The sequence below is a fragment of the Phaethon lepturus genome, unplaced genomic scaffold (assembly GCF_000687285.1).
Source record: "Phaethon lepturus isolate BGI_N335 unplaced genomic scaffold, ASM68728v1 scaffold43116, whole genome shotgun sequence".
Lineage (NCBI taxonomy): Eukaryota > Metazoa > Chordata > Aves > Phaethontiformes > Phaethontidae > Phaethon > Phaethon lepturus.
The window spans coordinates 1-20,095 of record NW_010549178.1 but is presented as its reverse complement, the minus strand read 5'-3'; the positions used below and the strand labels follow the sequence as shown (position 1 = coordinate 20,095).

At 43.5% G+C, this 20,095-nt stretch overlaps 1 protein-coding gene across 1 annotated transcript in view; it reads left to right on the top strand.

Moving 5' to 3' along the window:
* Nucleotides 1-10,156, top strand: part of PIK3R3 (phosphoinositide-3-kinase, regulatory subunit 3 (gamma)) — a 10,962-nt gene extending 806 nt beyond the window's left edge. The window contains exons 2-9 of the mRNA XM_010290184.1: nt 1,640-1,738; nt 3,174-3,354; nt 4,180-4,305; nt 5,072-5,214; nt 6,359-6,535; nt 7,345-7,419; nt 7,799-7,969; nt 9,408-10,156. Of these exons, the coding sequence (XP_010288486.1) occupies nt 1,640-1,738; nt 3,174-3,354; nt 4,180-4,305; nt 5,072-5,214; nt 6,359-6,535; nt 7,345-7,419; nt 7,799-7,969; nt 9,408-9,609 (1,174 nt within the window). The 3' untranslated portion in view covers nt 9,610-10,156. The remainder of the gene's footprint in view (nt 1-1,639; nt 1,739-3,173; nt 3,355-4,179; nt 4,306-5,071; nt 5,215-6,358; nt 6,536-7,344; nt 7,420-7,798; nt 7,970-9,407) is intronic.
* Nucleotides 10,157-20,095: the final 9,939 nt, after the last annotated feature.

Below are 20,095 nucleotides of genomic sequence, written 5' to 3'. Positions count from 1 at the left end.
TTCCCTCTTAAGGCACTTCTGAAGAGTAGAATTTGGAACTGTAAGGGGAAACATGAGCGTGCTGGGAGTGTGATCAGGAATTGCTCAAAATTGTGCACATAATACTTTGAAAGACTTTGTCAGATAGAGGTAAGAAGAGTATGTTTGCCACAGTAGTTCACTGAAGTTCTGAGAAGGGAAATAAAGTTTTCATATCTTTATTGTACCGCCCTTATCTTTATAAAGCAAACCTACATAGATCTTGCTTTTGAAGGGCCTTGGCAATGATATTTTTCTGTTAATTCTAAATCAAAGCAGACTGGCAAAACCTGATCACAAAACCCACTAGGCAGGGTTTGTTTAAAACTGCTTGATATTGGTATCAGTTTATTGCCTGTGGATTTGTTCCTCAATTAATAGTGCACGTGATGGCAGGAGCTAATGCAGTACAAATAACATTGGAGTGGCTTTATTAGATAAAAACGTGATATACATGTATGTAAAGATGGAATTGTTTGAGCCAAACTTGACAGCCAGCAGGTACAGGCTGCATCGGGCTCTCAGGGCAGGAGCCATGTTCTTCAGTCAAGAACTTGTGCTGAAAATTTTGTCACAAGCTCCAGGCTGCAACTTGCAGGCATAAGCTCAAGTCCTTAGATCATTCTATCCATTCAAAAAGGGGAAGGCCATTTGAGTTAGCTGGGTCCAATCTGTAAAATGTTCTGAGTAAGCGGATATGTGCATGATACTTAATAGGAGTCAGTTTTACTAACAGAATGGTAGCTAAATCAAAACTAAGGCAATTTTGTAGGATACTTTTGTTCCTTAGTATTTGAACAAAAAAGCTGCCGTTGATTTTTCTTTGTAAGATTCAAGTAGGCTTCCTACCTCACTTAGATAATGTTGAAGCTACCTGATAAAGTTTAGTTTCCGAATGATTATATTAAAAAGTGCTTAGTGCTTCTAAGAACCTGTGAGGGAGCTGTTATAAAGTGAGATATGTAATCTGGGTGAAATGGTCAAACCTGGCAAGACACTTAACTCTTCACCTGAAATAATTTTCTTAATGCTTACAGGTACTCACTTTCACTAAAAGATTTCTTGATTTAACTTAAAGCTCTTGACTGAGTATCCTTTTGCTTCAGTTGTAAATAAGTTGCGCTTCAGTTGCACTGAAGCTAACAAGGTTGTACTGGTTTAAAACTGCTTTAAGTAAGATCAGAGTTAAGACAGTAATGAGTCTCTTGAGACTGAAACTGTGCTAACCTCTAGACACCTTGGAGCTATGATGCTAGAGACATCTCTTAAGAGGTCAGGACTGACTTCTCAAAGGGCACCTGTTTCCACTGTGGACTTGAAAACCTGAGCAGATTACAGGGAAAGGTTGTGAACTCTGGGGCACAGCTGCTACTGTTGCTTAAATGGAGACTTCTTCCTAAGTAGCAGTTGACTGCAGCTGCTATTTTTCAATATAACTACACAAGTTCAGACTTACTTTAGATGGCCTAAAAGACTGAAGAGCCTGAGTGTGAAAGTAGATTGCTTGATATTTTTAAGGTTGAACTGCTTATGTATGGTTACTGGCTCCAATATTGATACCTGTGGCAAAGGTGATAATGTCCTTAATACTTCTAATTTTGCCTTCCTTTACATTCTCCAGAGAAGAAGTAAATGACAAATTACGAGACATGCCAGATGGAACATTCCTGGTGCGTGATGCATCAACCAAGATGCAGGGAGACTACACTCTGACATTACGGTAAGCGTTGAGCAGTTGTAGTCCACATAGTAAAACCCTGAGTAGCTAGTTGCTATACCAGTGACAGCAGTGGCTGTGTAAAGCTGACGTGGCTCAAGTTGAGAGATGTTCCCAAAGGTACTGCAGATCACAGAATGAGCAAATATACAGGTCTGATAGTTGGCTCTGTTCTGTGCAATCCTGTCCCTTACTAAACACTACTGTACGGATCTCTGTGTAGATTAGCTGGCACTTGGGGAGGAGAGCCATTCAGTAGTGATTCATAGTTTCAGAACTGCTAAGGTAAAAGGTATTTATGAACTAGAGTTTTGATTAATGGGAGTGTATTGAATATATCATCAGCATGCAGCTCTGGAGAATCGAACACAGTGTCTTTGTAAAAAGGCTATCTTGTGCCTTCTGATCTAAAGTTTAGGAAATATTGAGTTCCTTCATTAAAATTTTCTGCAAATGGCAGACTTCCCAGAGTTGCCCCAGCCCTGTCTACTGCAGTTAGGCAGCAGATCTCATGTGACTAGCTGCTGGTGCCTTGCCCAGCTTGTCCAGTTGCTTGCCTCTGCCAGGCTCCCAAGATTGGTTGTTAGAGGCAAATGGGTGAGGTGCAAAAGCTGCTGCCTCTGTAGCACACCTTTGGGAGGTACTGTGATATGGCAGATATTTGATCTTTCCGTGAAATGCCATTGTCTTAATGGGAGCTTTGACCCCAAGGGTATAGTTTAAATTCTGCTTTGACTTCTGCCTTCAAGTTCACAGCTTGTGCCCTAAGGTTTGGCATGATTTGGTTATTTTACTGAATGCAGATATCTTTAGGAACCAAAATGGAGAGTGCAGGAAGGACAGGATATTGCCTAAACAGTCTGTTGGTGAAAAAAGGAATAAATAAGCACTATATTTGTGGAAACTGCTAGAATGTATAAATCTGGGTAAAGTCCTAAACTTACAACAGTCTTATAATCCTCAAAGGGTTTTGTTTAAGTTCATGTATCCTGTATTAGTATCCATAACTCAAAAGACTTGTTAATCACTGCATAAATGTATACTCAGTTGTATACTATTAGTGACCCCAAATTGCAGGAAATTGTGGGTTTGGGTTTTCATGTGGCTCCTTTACTCAGCCTTCAGCATCCTCTTTTTCCTTTGCAAAACTTCTGGCAAAGCTAGGTCTTGAATACCATAAACTGGCTCCATAATGAATGCATAGGAAGAGATTTACTTCGGGCTTTGCTCCTGTTCAAATAATATCTGATGATAAATCTGTGTGTATTGACTCTTAAACTCCCTAATATCTGCTAGTATGTAAAGAATCACTATGAAGGTGTACAGTATCTAAGCCACTTGCCCAGGAATTTCACTGGTGTCTTTGTTAGCAGCTTTAGTGTTGAAGAGGGATAGGAGGTTTACAGTAAAACCTCTAAATGACTGTCCTGCTTTACAGGAAGGGTGGCAACAATAAGTTGATAAAGATCTATCATCGGGATGGAAAATATGGCTTTTCCGATCCGCTGACATTTAACTCAGTTGTGGAACTGATTAACCACTACCGCAATGAGTCTCTTGCTCAGTATAACCCGAAGCTTGATGTCAAGTTGATGTATCCAGTGTCCCGGTACCAGCAGGTAAGATCTTCGTTGGAGCCCAACAGCTACTAGTGCAGACAAGAAAAAAATTGCAAATGTGTATATAATTTTGTTTTTTCTGTGAAGCCTGATTTAAAAAAAAAAAAAAGAAAAAACAGAAAGGTGAGTTTTCACATTTGACCTTACTTTGCTTGTAATAGTGGGTCTTCCAAATTGTCTAGCTATTTAAGGTTCTTCATTTTATCAAGTTTCCAGTCTCCCTCTGAGCAGTCCAATACAGAATTGAAACTCTGACATGCAGCAGACTTGAACCTCTGAGAACCTTTTTTTTGAACCTTTTTTTTTCCCCGTGCACTCACAGGGCACTGTTCTAGACAGTGTTGCTCTTGAAGCACCTATGAGCCATGCAGCTGCTCATCTGTGCACAGCCATCTAAATTTTTCAATAATATTTTTTAAAGTTTTATTCAGTAGCCTGAGACATTGTCCTGCATTAAGGAAAAAGAACTGCAGAGCTTCTTGGAAAAAAAAATACTCTGACCTTTAACTTCAGACTCCAAGCAATTAAATTCCTCTTTTCCTCAATAGGAGAAAACAATCCTAGACCTAAGCTGTTGTGTGTTTTTAGAAGCTTAGTATTTTGGTGTAGTTCTTGGTGTCCCATAGTTCCAGTTCCTACTGTCTGTAAACTGTGGAACTTCTTGCATGGAAGAAGGGGGATTTAGATATGGTATTTGTGTTCTGTAGAAACCTGATTATGAAAATGATTCTAATAGCTGTAAAATGCAAATGTGCATAAGTGGACAAATGAACACTAAGGAAAAGCTGCTTTGCTTGAAGACTTAATAGCTTTTTGTATGTACAGGATCAGTTGGTGAAAGAAGATAATATAGATGCAGTAGGTAAAAAGCTTCAAGAATACCATGCTCAGTATCAGGAAAAGAGTAAAGAGTACGACAAATTGTATGAAGAATATACCAGAACATCACAGGTTGGTTCTACTTCAGCTATCTGTAGGGTCTGTTTCTTGTTGTTTAAAGCAAACTATTTTAACATGTTATGGCTAATAAAGGCAGTCTGAGGTCAGAAAATACAAGGAAAAAAATTAGTAAATTGTGGAGTAGAGCAAATTGGTTTAAAAGTGGATGAAAACAGCAAATATTACTCATTGCTGATAGTCCTAAAGGTATGGTGTGGCGTGAGGAAGAAAGAGGAGCTGAGCTTCCTGGTATAAGGTAGAGCGGTGGAGAAGGCCATCACCTACAAGCTTTGCACTGCAGACTTCTTCCTCGGCTGTTGAGTATTTCCAGCTGCTGTATGCTGCAGTGAGAATTGTAGAAGGGTTTGTCCATGTTTTTTATGAAGTCATGTTCAAATCACATACCAGATATTTTGCATTAAGGAAGTGTGAATACAGTATTTGGATTGCTTCGTGTAAAGTAAGATAGTTCATACATGGGGAGGAGGTTTGCTGGCAGTTTTCCTGCAAACTAAGATGGAAAATATGACTAAAATACTGAGGGGTTTGCAGCCTAATAGAGAGCATCATGTGGGGGGAGATGGGTAGACTTACAGGGAGCAGGTCTTCCCTGTACTTCCCCAACTCTGACATTTGACTAAATTTAAAACTGATTAATCACGTTTTGACTTGTGGGGGGAGAAAAGTTCATCTTCTCAGTCAATTTAGGGAACATAATAGAGTCTTACATTGTCATCTGTATCATGAACAAATGATGAAGGACTCTTTCTTCACATAGGAAATTCAGATGAAGAGGACCGCAATTGAAGCATTTAATGAAACTATTAAGATATTTGAGGAACAGTGCCACTCACAAGAACGATACAGCAAAGAATACATTGAGCGATTTCGCAGGGAGGGGAATGACAAAGAAATTGAACGGTAGGCTCTCAAGTTGTGTTTCCTTACAAGGAAGAACTAGCATCCACATTGACGCTCCCATGAAATTCTTTTATGTAATATTGCATCACATAAAACACTTTGTAAACTCAGTATGTACTCTGAGACCTTCAGAAAAGCCCTCTTCTGTTGAGGAATTGCATTGTAGTCAGAAGAGGTGGAGGATCTCTGGATTATTCTCTCTCAACTTCAGTAAAACAAGACACAGTGATGAGGACCGGGAAAGTATCAGGAAATAATAATGTCATTTGCTTATCCCACTTCTATTTGGATTTGCTTAGAATATAATTCAGAAAAATCTTTACTTGTAAAGTGTGAAAGGTACATAGATCTGGTAAATCTCATGGTCCACAGTCAGTTTTAGTCACTTTCAAAGAAGATTAGTATTTAATTGCCACTACTTGGTAGTGGATAGTGGTCATTAACACAAATTCAGTAAAGGGCCTGATTTGAAATTGCCCTTCTGTGAAGATACTAGCAGAAAAAGCTGTATCTGGGACTTCGAAAAAATACCAGGTATTAATGCCTAACTTGACACAGTGCTTTAAGAATCACAGCAGGGTAACCTCAAGGAGATTTTTAGACTGAAAACAGGTACCTGTAACAATCTTATCCAATTGCGGTGCTTCATTCTGACTAAAAATCAATTAACAAGGGAAATATGTAATTTTTCTGAATTGTGCCAAGCCTGCAAACTAATCTTGAATGAAAAGACAGGCAGTGTTACTTCCTAGTAGCTCTTGATCAGTTAATTGAAGCCTGCACTTGCAATCTTGCTAGTACTGGTACCTGTGGTGGGGTTGCATAACTGATACACCAAAAAGTGAATCTGACAGTGAAGGAGGAATCTGTTCTAGCTTATCCTCCTAGAGATAATTTGTTCCTGCCAGAAGGAAATATATTAAGTTAAACTGAAGGTTCAAACTATGCAAAAGGGTGGTAGGCCTTCTGGCAAGAGGTCTTTTCTGGCACTCTTACAGTAATTTTCATGTTAAGATGAGGTGGTCGAAGGAAGGAGCTGTTGTTACAGTAGTTCTTGTGATACTCTTTTGTAAGTGCTACCAGTAAGGTTCAGTCCTTCTAGGCTGGTTTGACCTCACGTCTCAAATATTACACTTGTTTGCAGGATAATGATGAACTATGAAAAATTAAAATCACGCCTGGGTGAGATCCATGATAGTAAAATGCGCCTGGAACAAGATTTGAAGAAACAAGCTCTGGACAATAGGGAGACTGATAAGAAAATGAATAGTATCAAGCCTGACCTCATTCAGCTCCGCAAAATCAGAGATCAGTATCTTGTGTAAGTAAGACCTGTACCTCAGAATAGTGTCTCTGATAAACCTGATTAATGGCTGTTTCCATCAGGATAATGGGAATTTAATTTTCTTTTCATAACCAAAGTTCTGTGAATGCTAAGGTACTACATTCTGGCATGGGATGTCTGAGTAATTGGATGGCGTCTTCATGACTTCATTACCTGAGCCTGCCACAACTAGGTGCACATTCTGGAACTCCTGTAAATAAAACATTTAAGATGAATGAGTTATAAACAAAACCTGTGCCTGCAAATGCAACGGAAGTTAGTACTTTGTGCTAGGTGTGGCAGAAGTTGCTTGATTTCACTGACACCCCTGTTATGCAGCTCCTAACATCCTTGGGCTGGACTGAGTGCACTAGGATTCTGGCAGAAGACAGAGGTAAACACTGTCTCAGAAGGTGATGTTAGGGGGTTAGAAGAAGCCAGTCGCAATACTCATTTTGTTTTCCCAAGAGAAACAGGCAGCTCTCACGACTGCTATTCTGCTTCATTTCTGGACTGCACTGTGCAGAGCAGTATCTCCTCCTCAGCTCAGTCCTCCTCTTTCTCAATTTAAGAGGTTGCTTTATGGCTCCTTTTTGCTGTGTCCAGTAAAGGAGGCATCTCAGAAGATGATGCAAGGAAGCAGTCTTATGGAATCTATGGTCTTTCTATGGCTTTTGCTACTGGAGAACAAACTAAGCTCCAGACTGTTTCTTTGTGGGACCTTGTGTCTGAGCTTCAGCTTGCTCAGTAAGAAAACCTGTACATGTACTCTGAAGTAACGTATGAATGCTCTCTTCTTCTGGCAGATGGCTCAATCACAAAGGGGTGAGACAGAAGCGAATAAACGACTGGCTGGGGATCAAAAATGAAAATATTGATGAGTAAGTGTCACTATACATATGACTTTACTGAGAAGTGTTCCATTAATAAGTGTTTTTTCTTGCGGTGGTTGATAATTCAAAACACTAGTTTCTCAGTAAAGGAGTGTAGAAAAAGGAAGGACTGCAGAAAAAGGGAGAAACTCTCTAGGGAAACTTTGTCATGTGAGGCAGCAGCAACTCTACTGAAACATTTAGGATTAAACAAAGTTGGAACAATTAAGTTCTAAGTTGAAGCCTTTAATATATGTCCATTAGGAGCCTGACCTCCCAATTTGGGTGTGTTCTGGTATTTCTTTGAATGAGTTCTGCAAAAATAATCACGCTGCTTATTAACTCCTTTACTGGCCACTGGTGAAAACAAATTCACCCTCTCTTTCAGCGCGTACTTTGTGAATGAAGAAGATGAAAACCTGCCACATCACGATGAGAAAACTTGGTTTGTTGGGGATCTCAACCGTATCCAAGCAGAAGACTTGCTCTGTGGGAAACCTGATGGAGCGTTTTTAATTCGCGAGAGTAGCAAGAAAGGATGTTATGCTTGTTCTGTGGTGTAAGTCTGTTTTCCTTTTTGTTCTATCTACTCAATTCATAAATCTCTACCACAGCTCTTTGTTTTGGAGAACAAAAGCCAGGCCTAGCCTAGGCCTACCCATTGGAATGTGTTGCATGTTTGCAGGAAGACTAGCATGGTAAAAGCTTTGTTGCAAAAATGTGCTTTGAATGTGCAATAACTGTAGTCCTAGCAGTCTCTTCAGTCACCACAGTAGCTAGGACAAAATATGAAATATCCCAACCTTGAAGCTCTACAGTCATAAGTAAATTAAGGCCAAATTTTCCCCTATTCTTCCCTGCCAATGAACACATGGGAAGAAGAAAAACGGGGCTGTAAAGCTGTAACATCTTCTCATTTTCAGACATGCCCAACTCTAGATGCTTTCTCTTGTACATTTAAGATAATGCTAATGCTTCAGAGGAGACATTATTTGTGAGCAGTAGTTTTTAATGACATTCACACAGCCTTGCATTGATTTCTTGTGTTTTACTTCATTTTATGCTGGTGTAATGGAGGTCAGAAACACTCTGATTCCATTATCTAAAAATCCTTCAAGCCTGTTCTGGAGTGCAAAATGGCTTTCACTGATTTATTTCATGTGAGGTTAATTGCTTCTGAAAGCAAGTCTGAAGAATTAATATGTGAAGGTATATCACCTCAAAGTAACTGAAGATTGTAGTATCTGCTATTTTCAAGATACTGTTTGTCACAGCGACTGAAGTGATGGGTTCCTCAGATACTTTCACTTGGTTGGTATCATACTACAAGCTAGCAAAGGGATGGCATAATGTAACCTGTTCCTACATGTGACTTGGATTGTAATAGGCTCCAGTACAAGGATTACATAATGCTCGATCTTTCTGTCTGATAAGTTTTTCTAGCAGCTTTGGAAATACTGTGTTGCAGTAACTGCTCTGCCAAGTTAGGGACTCAGTCACTATGACTTCAGATAATGAACCACTTGAACCCATGCCATGCCTAACATTAAAAAATGCGCACTGAAGGTTAGTGCTGCATTTCATGAAATACTCTGTGGGTCCTAAGAATTTGTGGGTGATTTTTGGCTTCTTCAGTTACTGGAAAGGTTTCCAGATAAGTTGAGCACAAAGTCGTTGCTAACTTCAGGTGCTTATCTTCTTGGTTAAGCTCATGACTTTTTTTTTTCCAAGAAATGTTCAGAGAACAATGCAGTAGGGAATTGTACTGCTGGGATAGAAGAGGCCTCTTATGTGGATTATTATGCAAGAGTGTTTAATCATATGCCCTGAAGCACTGTTTCTTCACAGACTATATTAATCTCCTCTACTTGCATCTACTGGGTCCTCCATTATGTAATTTGGTGACTGGCAGGGTTGCTGCATTAGTTAATTGTTAATAGACTGTCACTTTGGGTTTGTCCTTTGATGTTAAGCTTCCCTGTTTCCTTTCCTTGCAGAGCTGATGGAGAAGTGAAACACTGTGTTATCTACAGCACTCCAAGAGGTTATGGCTTTGCAGAACCGTATAACCTGTACAGCACACTTAAGGATTTGGTTCTTCACTACCAGCAGACATCCCTTGTCCAACACAATGATTCCCTAAATGTCAGGCTTGCCTATCCTGTCTACGCACAGATGCCTCCCTCTCTCTGCAGATAAATTTTGGGGAGGAGGAAAGTATTGGCTGTCCTGGATTCTTTTCTACAATTTTTATTAGAACTTGGAGGGCATTCTTTCTCCTTAGACTGCTTGTTTTGCACAAGAAGTGATTCTGTGAATGTGAATCAAAAAGAGGCCTAGCAGCAACAAGACGACAACTTGGGTGTAGGTGTCCTGGTGCTACCTTAAAAGCTCAGCTGTGCTTTTACACCAATACTTTTGTTTCCTTATGAGGGGAATAAACTCAACACAACATACACAAAAATACTGGAAGCAAACCATCGTTTTCTGGAGATAATGTTTTGCCAGGCACCTTCAGTGGAACTTCTAATTGGATTTTGTTTTCTCTTCTTTGTGTAGAGGCAATTTGAAGCCTCTGTTTGAGGCATCAGTAATGTCTTTCAGTCTTAAACTCCCAAGAAACCAGGGGGGAAACTCTACCACAGCAATTCTTCTCTGTTAATTTTAGCAGCTTCACTGCGATTCAGCCGAACTTCCAAAAGAGGGCTTGTCTTGAGGTAGCATGGAATTTGGTGAGAGAAGACCAAAGGAATTATGGGAAAGCTTCAGGTTTTTATTTAAATGGAAAAATGCTTGTAAAGAAAAGTTGCTTTATTTTTTTGCCAACAGTAACAAAGCTTTGGCTTCAGTGGCACTACAGGTCTTCACTTAAAGAAAACATTTATAACCAAATTGAACATGCCAAAACTTTGGTCGTTGCTAGATTGAGCACTCATGGGGAAGGTTGCATTAGCATCTGCACATACTCTCTACACCAAAACTTGAAACAAATAAAAGGAAAAGCTAAACATTGTGTGGCTTCAAAACACTAAATTTGTCTTATCTGATGTAATTGCTCACTCTCCTCTTTCTTCACCCCTCTCCTTCCTCCCATTCCTCAGCTTGGGTTTCTTTTTTTCAGTTTTTAATGATACTGTGCTTCAGAATGTAAACTAGAATGAAGCTTGCACTCACCTGTTGCAGTTCTCTTGCTGACCAATGACAGACTCGTGTAATGCTTGATTTTGGTATAGAAGAGGTAGGTGCAATCGAATGCTTCTGGATGGCTTATTGTACCAAATTCTTTCATGAGATGTAGTCACTTCCAGTTGTAGAGAAGTGAGCACACTAATTATAGAACTCCTCTGATTTGTTCTTTGTAAGCTGGGTTCTGAACTCTCACACCACTGCAGCCAAACAAGATTTTACACTGGTATAATCTAAATTCCCGTGTAGTTAATTTGGACATGATGGAAAACACAGGAAGGGAAGAGCACTATACTCCTCAGTTATTGGATGTCTGGTACCATCCTTTGGCAAGGGCTGCTGTCAAATACTGGAGTGGGTAGTCCTGGACTTCACCAAGTATAGCAATCATCCAACAAATCCCCTCCCTGGAAAGTATACAAAGAAGCTTATTTCCATTCCTTAAGCTTCTCAAATGAAAAAGAGCTAAGTTTGGCAAACTGAATCACTTGGCATCAAAGCACAACTGGCAAAGCAATTGTTCAGTGTGCAACCTTGAAAGTTAGTTTTGTTCCTATTGCTGGAAGCAGTTGCCTTGCAATGCACCCATTGTGCAGGACAGGAAGCAGACAGTCATGCAGGGCTGAGAATGCTCTAGACCTGTGTCTGACCCTGGGACTGATTTCCTGTTCAAATGGGGTTTTTTCTATAATGCCTGGGCAGTAGTGCCAGGCTTGTTGATGTTTAATATTTACACTTGAAGTATTATTTTGCTGACTGTCATGAATTTGCAAGCAGGGAAGTTGCAAGGCTGGAGCACTGGCAGCAGGAAGGGTAGTCTGGTTGCCTGGCATGCCTGTGGGATGTTTTGTTTTGCACTAATGACCCTGACACATCCCAGGCACTTTCTAATCAGCCAGACTGCAATCTTCACGCAAAAAAATCTGTAGATGCAACTTTTCTAAGTAAATGAAACACTATAAAACTTAACCAAAACTGGGTGAGAGGAGAAGGAAATTCATGCAAGCTACTATGTCGAAGTGACCCACATCTGCTCATTTGTCCCTTCTCTCCCACTTCCCCAAGATAAAGGAAAAACAAGATGCAGCCTTTGCTCGTAGTGAAAATCTGGAATGGATTCTTCAGTGGTATATGGACATGGAAATTTTTGGTTTTAAACCTTTTGGTTTTGTTTTTATACCTTTTGGATAATTTGCTGTTCTAATCTGGTAGCTGTAAAGCTGTCATTCTCACACCTCTTGTGCATCTAGCATTGCCTTGGTGCTGAGCTGAGTCCAAATGCCTGATGAGGGAAATCAGTTCAAAGGCACAATTGATAGCCCGGTGCCTCATGCCTGTGGAAAGACCTGTGTGTGAGGAGTGTCTGATTGTTTTCTCTGCCTTTGCTGGGCTCTCCTCTTGCAACGTTAACATTTGAGACTGATGTGGCATGTGTTTCTGATCCCTGTTTTCGTGATCGGGACAACCTGGCTGAAGGGTTTCACATCTGCCCCATTTTTAGATAGGGCTTGGTTTTGTTTTAAACAAGCACAGGTCTGCTTTCAGGCTCATAACTCCTGGCACACCCTTACAGTACTGACAGCAGCAGGATAGCAAGGCGGGACTCTCTGAAGTTTCCCTGTAGTGGAATCTGACTGATCCTGTGAGGTCTTGGTCCAGGCTCTGGCTCTGCCAAGGTAAATAGAGTGTAATTCCATTGGCGTCCGTGAACGTAGCCTGGCTTTATAGTGGTGTGTGTGAGCTGGGATTCTGGCCCCTCACTCCCCAAGATCTCTTTGCTGATCGCAGGTGATGTATTTGCTGCGAATGATGCACTCGGAGCCAATAAGCCATCTTGAAGCATTCTTTGAAATTCTGTTTTGCCCAAACATTTGGATCGGGACTATGAGCCGACTAAGCCCACGTTGCTTGTACGTGGCTCCGTTATCCTCAGCGGTCTCTCTGAGGCTGTGTTTTGCCACTGTATCTCCCTGTGTTTGGTTTAGGCATCTGAAGTCCCAGCTGCCACGATTGCTCCCCTTTGCCTCATGTGCCATTGCACAGATTCTTTTTGCATCTGGTTTGCACTCGTAGGGCAAATGAAAATGGATATAAAACCGACTGACACGTGCAGCTGATGTGATCCATGGGGCAAGGGCTTGGTCCTCCTGCGCTCATTGTGCTCGGCCTAATTCTGTTTGCTCGGTAGCATTAGACCTGTGAGAGGACCCACGGCTTCAAGGAGCTGTTCTGCACTTGCATGACTGAGAAATCAGAAATGGGGCTGTGAGGTGCAGGATTACACCCTAGTATGAAGAGCAGCTGTTAAGCCTAAAACAAATACAGGAAATGTGAACAAAAAGGCAAAACAAAGGGACTCAAGTTCTTCTAAAACAGTAAGATGTGAGAAGGTTTTGGTTTCAAGAGTCAAAATATCAGGAGGAAGGGGGGAAATAGCCTTGCTGTTGTAGCAGCCATCTGTTAGCAGACTGCAGTTAGGGGAGTACTGGTCTCATTGACCCATATTGTATTAAATATATATGTAGAGTTAAATAAATAGCTTTTGCACAGTGTTAAATGGAGGCGGGGAGAATGTTGAAACTCGAATATGTACAGTTTCTTCTAACCTGTTTTGAAATATATTTGCAGGGATCAGGGGTGATTCAGTATTTTGTCTTCAAATGGATGGAAATCAGGTCTACTTCCACAGTTGCCATTGGCCCTATTGCATCAGCCACGAGTGCCATGTTTTTGAAGTTAGTAAGTTACAAATCTTTTCCCATTTGTTTATTGATTGCAAATAATCTTAGCATGGGAAGAACCAAGCTAGAAACAGAGGGATGTCCTGACAGATGCTTCACTAGCATGTGAAGCAGTAAGATGTGATTGTCCACCTTCTGATACTGGAGTGCTCTAGATTTGGCAGTTGTATTTTGGGAGGTTTTTTTAATTCTCATCAGCAGTTGATTGGGTTGCTGCTTTGCACTGTTGGTAGTTGCAATCTAGAGTTATAACCAGTACAGTGTGCAGTCTTATGCCAAAAATGAAATGCTCTTTCCACACCCACCTCTCTTGATGTGGCAGGTGGTCAAGAAGTTTTCCATTTATGTGATGGGCCTGATTCTTTTCTCACTGACACTAGTGTAAGCAAGAATTCCACAACCAAAAGCCATTCCCGGGAAAAGAGCTTGTGTGTAATCATACCTGAATTCTAGTCACAGCAGGGCAAAAATCAAAGTTTGTCCTTTGCAAAGCCAGGCAACTGTAATGGGGACCGTGGAAATGAATGTTGACACTTAGTGCTGTTCTGGAGAGGGCAGGGGAAGGAGGAGGGTCCTGGTTGCCTCAAATTGTGGGCTCTCTGCAGGCTTGAGTGGCACCATGTCCCTAACTGAACGCTGTGGCTATTTAAAACAGCAGAATTGCTATAGGAGTGTCACAACTTAAGCTTGGAAAAGCCCCTTATTTGGTACTTGAACAATCTCGCTTCTGTTTTTGAATGTCTGTTTATTTTTTATTTTTTTTTTTACACTAACAGGGAATAAAAATCTGAAATGTTAGTGAGTCTTGTATGCTTGCTGCATTGTGCAGACATGAAACAGGTACTGTTTATGGATCGGGAGGGTAAGAGACAGGTTCAAAATGCAGTTTTACAAAGCACTATGATGGGTTGGGGGTTGTTTTGTTTAGATCACGTTTAAAATCAGATTTTCTTATGTGTAGTTTCCTTATGTTGATTTGCAACCTCTGCTTTTGGAACAGCAAAATCAAAACGTTCCTGAAGAACAAAGATACTCTGAGGGGAGAGGGGTTAGGCTTGCTTAAAGTCAGCATTCAAAGCAAATCGCTTTAACGAAGAGGAAGGGTCAGCCTCCTAAAGCATCCCTCTGGTTGTAGTTCGATGAAGCAGTAGACAGACCATGAAGTAGGACATCTGCCTTGAACCATGAAAGAAAGAGGAGATGCCAGAGCAGACCCTTCCCTTTGAGATAATCGGTTGTACTCTCCTTAAATGTGCATGCAGGGAGATAGGAAATTAATAAAAGTCCTTAAGGACTTGCTCCTTTTTCTGTATTGGAAGGGAACTTGCATTGCTGATCCCCTCGTTTCCCTTGGCACAACCCATGCAGCCAGGAGAAGGGAACTGAGTTACTAGCCCAAATAAACATGGGCCTGTTCGTGAAGCAGCTCGGCTAGTGAAGTACTGCATGAGGAGTAGCTTTGGATGGGGTTAGATGAATTTTGTCCAACATTCTTGTGAATCTTGCGTTCTGTGGGCAGAAATACTTTCCACCGAATGGGGGGAAAAAAAAAAAAAGTCTCTTGAAATCTTTTCAACTCCTTCCTGTTTGTTCACAGGGGCAGATAGGGAGCTTTAGCCTGTTAAAGCACTGTTTAGATGATGACAGTGCTTGAAGTGCTGGTCTTTGGGGCTGGTTCCATACAATTAATGCATAATTTGCATTTTTTTTTATTGCTATTGGCATAGACTCACCATATTTTATGACTGGACTCACCATTTGTTCCAAAATTTGCCTTTAAAAAATGTAATATGAGCTTCAGAGGCAAAAAAAAAAAAAAAGTGAGAACGGGCCCTTATTGATAGAAAAAAAAACGGCCTCGTTGATCAACCTGTATTAGAGAAAGCAGCTTTAATTTGATGCCCCCCTCCACCACCTTCCTTTGGGATTGCTCTGCGAGATCGGCGTTGGCAAACGAGGGGGCTGAGATTTCCCCCCGTATTCAGCAGCGCTGTACCCGTGTGCTTCCCAAGTGCTCGTAGCAAGGGGCTCGGGATCGCTTGGCAAAATTATTGCATCCAAAGACAAAAAAAAGTGTCCAAGGGTGAGTGTCAGCCCCTGGCATCAGTCTCGTCACTTCAGGAGAGTTGTAGGATGCTGGGGCCAGCCGCGAGCTGGTCTCGGTCGGGCGCGGTGGGGGTTCGCGTTCAGTCGGCTGCTTGGGGTTTTGGTCTGTTTTGGTTTTGTGAGTGACTGACATCCGGCAAAGATACGTTTGACGAAATCTGTTAATTTTGTATATCTGGCTGTTTATTGCACCACGGGATTGTAACGGTCTGCATCATCTGTGTGTGTGTGTGCGCGCGCGTGTGTGTATATGTACTGTATGTATATAGATATATGTAAAATATATTCACGTACACATTTATATGCATTAGCTGTAAGTGGCACTGCCCCTTAAAAATAAAACAAAATTCACTGTTAGCGCATTCTGCCATGTGTTTAGGCAGAATTGGGTTTGGTTTTGTCAAATGAAAAGGAGTTTATTGTGTTCATCTTGCATATGTGCTTCTGAAATGCCGAACTCTGGATTTCCTTGGGAGGTTACTACTTTATTTGTAAACCGAATTGAATTGGGGTGTTACTTACTCTGGGACAAAGCATTCAACTTTGTTCCAAGCAAAGGTTTTAGCAAAAGAACCCCTCGTGCTCTCCTGCGAGATGCAGTGAACGTTTGCAGGTTTCAGGACCCCCAGGCCCCCGTCCAGAGCTGACGTGCAATGGGTGGTGTTGGTACGTGTCCCTTTGTGACTGGACTCTTCGTATAAGGTGTGGTTCAATGTAAAGCATGAGTGGGTGTTTGGTCTTGTATCGAGGGCTGAAATACCAGCACGCTCCTTTGTACAACCTTTGCATTAATGTTTCTGCTTTTCTTTGACTTCTATTTTCTTTAAGGGAAACTGCATCTGTTAAGAACCTGCTTCTCCAGAAGCTATTGAATTATTTTGTTTTCCGGATGAATTCCAGCATGTAACTTTGGTACTCTTGTTTGTTATTTGTGTAAAACCTGTTCTGTCGTTTATGGTGTAGTTGGGGGGAGGGGGGGGGAATGAAAAAAAAAAAAGGAATTCATGTAGTTTAACTTTTAAAGAAAAGAAACAAACTGCTTCATAAGGAAACCAATTGTATGTTAGTGTTTTCAGACAAGTCATCCTGTAGTTTCTAGCTCAGTAATGCAACACTGTACTTGTCACCAGGTGTGTTACAATTTTGCTGTACTTTCTTTTACTAGATGGTTGGGCTTTTAAATCCCAGACACTAAGCATCCTGGGCCTACTTGCTCTAGATCAAAAAAATGCAATAAAAAAATTGCAATAAAGCACATTGACATGTAATGTTTTAGAAGGTTGTACTGACAGCTGTTTCTAATAAATTCAGAACTGCAGCGTGGTCAGGCTGTTGTGGTGTTAGCTGTGTTTGTGTCTCCCGGCTGAGGCCATGAACATCATCTTTAACAGAGACTTTTAAAAAAAAAAAGTCTCTGTGGATCATTCCCTGTTACAGCAGGAAAAAAAAAAAAAAAAAAAAAAAAGACTCACGGAGTTCTGATTCGCTCTTGGCTGGAGCTGAAGCAGCCGGGCCCCGAAACCCTCTCGGGGCTGAGACGAGGGAGGAATACACGTAGCACGCGCGCGCTCCTTAATGGACCCTTTCCTCTGTTCCTTTTACAGGGTCTTTAGAGAGAGCAGGAGCCATCGGCAATGTTCTTGCATGCCTCGTTGCTTCCTCTGCCGTCAGGGAGAACTGCGTTCGGTGATGCTGCTTCTGAAAGACCTAGCTCAGCTGGATCGATTCGCTTAGATCCTTAATTTTGCAGGAGTTTTGGAAATCACTGTTTGATTTCCCAATTCCTTCATCAGCACCAGGCACGAGGGCCACTGAAAAACTGGCGAGTTTGTGGGTGGCATTGCCCATCCTCTTCCATTTCAACGGCAGGTGTTAGCAGGAGGGGCGCGGCACGCTCGCGGTGTAGCAGCCATGTTGTACGGCCGAGCTCCAGGCACCGCAGCAGCGCAGCCCCTCACCCACAGCCCCAGGATTTACTGCACCAGGCTGCGGCTGCGCAGCCCCCTGCGGCCCCAGGAGCTGGGGCGCAGGCTGCAGCAGACACCTCTCCCCATTTTTCCACACGAGGTCTCGGGAGAAGCCCAAGTCACACGGGGCAGCCCAAGGGGGGCCAGCCAAAGGGCTTGGGCTTGGGCAAGCTTGAGGGCTGGCAAGGGCAAACCCGGGGGGGCTTCACCCCTCGCACTTGGGAGTTGGATGGGTTGCCACAGCAGCATCCTCAGAAAATTAGGGCAGGGGCAGAACTGGTCTGCGCGTGGCTCGGCTGGCCGGGGTTGCAAACAGTTCAGTGTTTTTGCAACCCGATGAGTCGACGTTTTTGCGGACTGCTGAGCAATGTTTTTCCAACCTGCTGAGTCGACCATTAAAAAAAATGCTGCGCCAGCATTTTCTCACATTGCCGAGTAAGCCTTTTACAGCTGCTGAGTCAGCATTCCCTCCATCGCCCGAGCCACAGGCCCCTCCACCAGCAGTCGGGGAGCACCGAAAAGGGCAGAAAAGCCCCTGTTCATGGTGCAGCGGAGCGGGGAGCACCCAGGTGGACCCTGAGGGCTTGCTTGGCCATCGATCTTTATGCCCAGCACGGAAGACACCCCGTGTTAGAGCAGCCCGAGGTCGGGTCCCTTCTGCCTCCTGTGTGCTCCCTGCTGCCCGCAGTCCTGCCTGCAGCAGTGGGGCACAGCACTGGAGAGATGCAGCCGGCATGGAAACATCACCCACAGGCCCCAGGAGCTGTGCGGCTCCTGACGGATGAGCCGTGGGTGTTGCGTGCCTGTGCCCACCGCGTCGGCATCCCTGGCCACCCAGGCGGGAGGAGAGTGAAAGGGAAACGTCAGTGAGAAACTGGGAAGACTCTGCAAGGCGCTCCTGGGGACTGGCTCTTTTTTATTATTATTTAATTGATTTCTTTTTAATAAAGGCTAATGTGGTAGAATTACAGGAAAGATGTAAGTCACTAATTGGCGAATCATTTTTCAGGGCTTTGCCAGACGGTTCGTTTCATTATGAAAACATTACAGCCGGGAGCTGGCGTAGGAAATTTCCAAGCGGCCGTGCTGACTGGATGGAAAGAAAAACACCTCCCAGCTCAGATGTCTTCTTGGAGAAAGGGCAGATCCCCGGGATTTTTCCATGCTCAGCAATGCCATGGAGCTTCCTGCAAGTGCCCTCATTCCCCCCCAGTCACACACGGGTCCCCTCCCGGCGGCAGGCGGTGGCCCAGCACCCTGCCCAGGCACAGCACCGCAGGGCAGGGCTGCGGGACAGATGGACAGACGCCCCGGGATGCTTTCCTGGGATTCCTGTTCCCCTAGGGCAGGAGATGGTTGCAGTGAGAGATGCATGGGAAGATCTTCCCCATGGGGAAAAAATCTGGCAAAAAAACTTAATAGTTTCTAAAAGCCAGTCCGCTCCCAGCCAAAATGCATCAAGGTAAAGCATCCCGATTTGGCTCAGACCATCAAAGTTTGGTTTAAAAGCCATGGGCTTGTTGCAAGGACCAAGCTGCCCTGCCTCCCTTCCTTCATTTCAGCTCTCAGGTTAGACATTTTAGTCTAATAGTTTATTTAATAGACACCATGCTGCCAGGCACAGGGAGCAACATAACCAGCAGCCGTAGCTCCAAGTACCACAGACACAGTCATAAATAAATGGCAAGGCTAAGGTGGGCAACATGGCTCCTTGAGCTGCCCAAAAGGGTGGCGGGTTCCCTATGGAAACCACGAGGGACGTGGTCGCCTGTCCCCTCCATCCCCCTCCAATGTGCATGGCTGGTGCCTGGGGCTCATCTGCCGTGAACGAAGCAACTGAGCATGGAAATGCAGCCAGGGCAGCTTCTCACACCAGTCCCCTCCCAGGACCAGGGGCTGGGTGGGTAGAAAAGTGCCCAATAAGGAGGGTGCAGCCCGCATCCCCTGGGAGCGGGACCCCTCCAGGAACGCACAACCTGGCTGAGCCCCAGGGAGACACGAGGACGATGCAGGAGAGTTCGCCCTGGCCACGAGCTGCCATTCCTCCTGGCAAGTCATGAGATGCAGTGTTTCCCTCCCCGGAGCAACAAGTCCAAGCTTGGAGCAGGGGCCAGCAGCTTTCAAGTAAACCAGCGGATTAGGCTTGGCCAGGGACCCAGAATCCCCATTTCATGGGAAATCGCATCATCTCACTTGCCAGGTTTCATCCAACTTGGAATGAATTGTTAAAATACAAAATTTGACTCTGGACAGTATTTTCAGTGGGGAAAAAAACCCAATGCAACAATTTTGGTTCAGCTGGCACGGTCCCATGCCAGCGTTAGCCCTTCTCTACCGATACAATCCAAACACCCAGGAAGGCGTGGTGGACGGAGGCTTCACCCTGACCGAGATAAACCGCTTCACTGGCTACTATTTTCTCCCTGAATTTTCATCAAATCTGCACTTTCTGATGGCAAAACTTTCTCCCTGGGGAAATCAAACTGGCTTTTGTGGAGGAGCAATGGGCAGGGGACAAGGTGCCGGGGCACCCTCCGCATGGCAGCTTTGTGCTCCCTGGGGCAGAGGACATGGCGGAGCAGGGAAGGAAAGGTGCAGAGCACCAGCCCAGGCTGCTGCCCGCCCTCCTGCCCCCAAACCCATCCTTGGTGGCGGTGGTGGCCCCCGGGAAACACCTCGGCCACG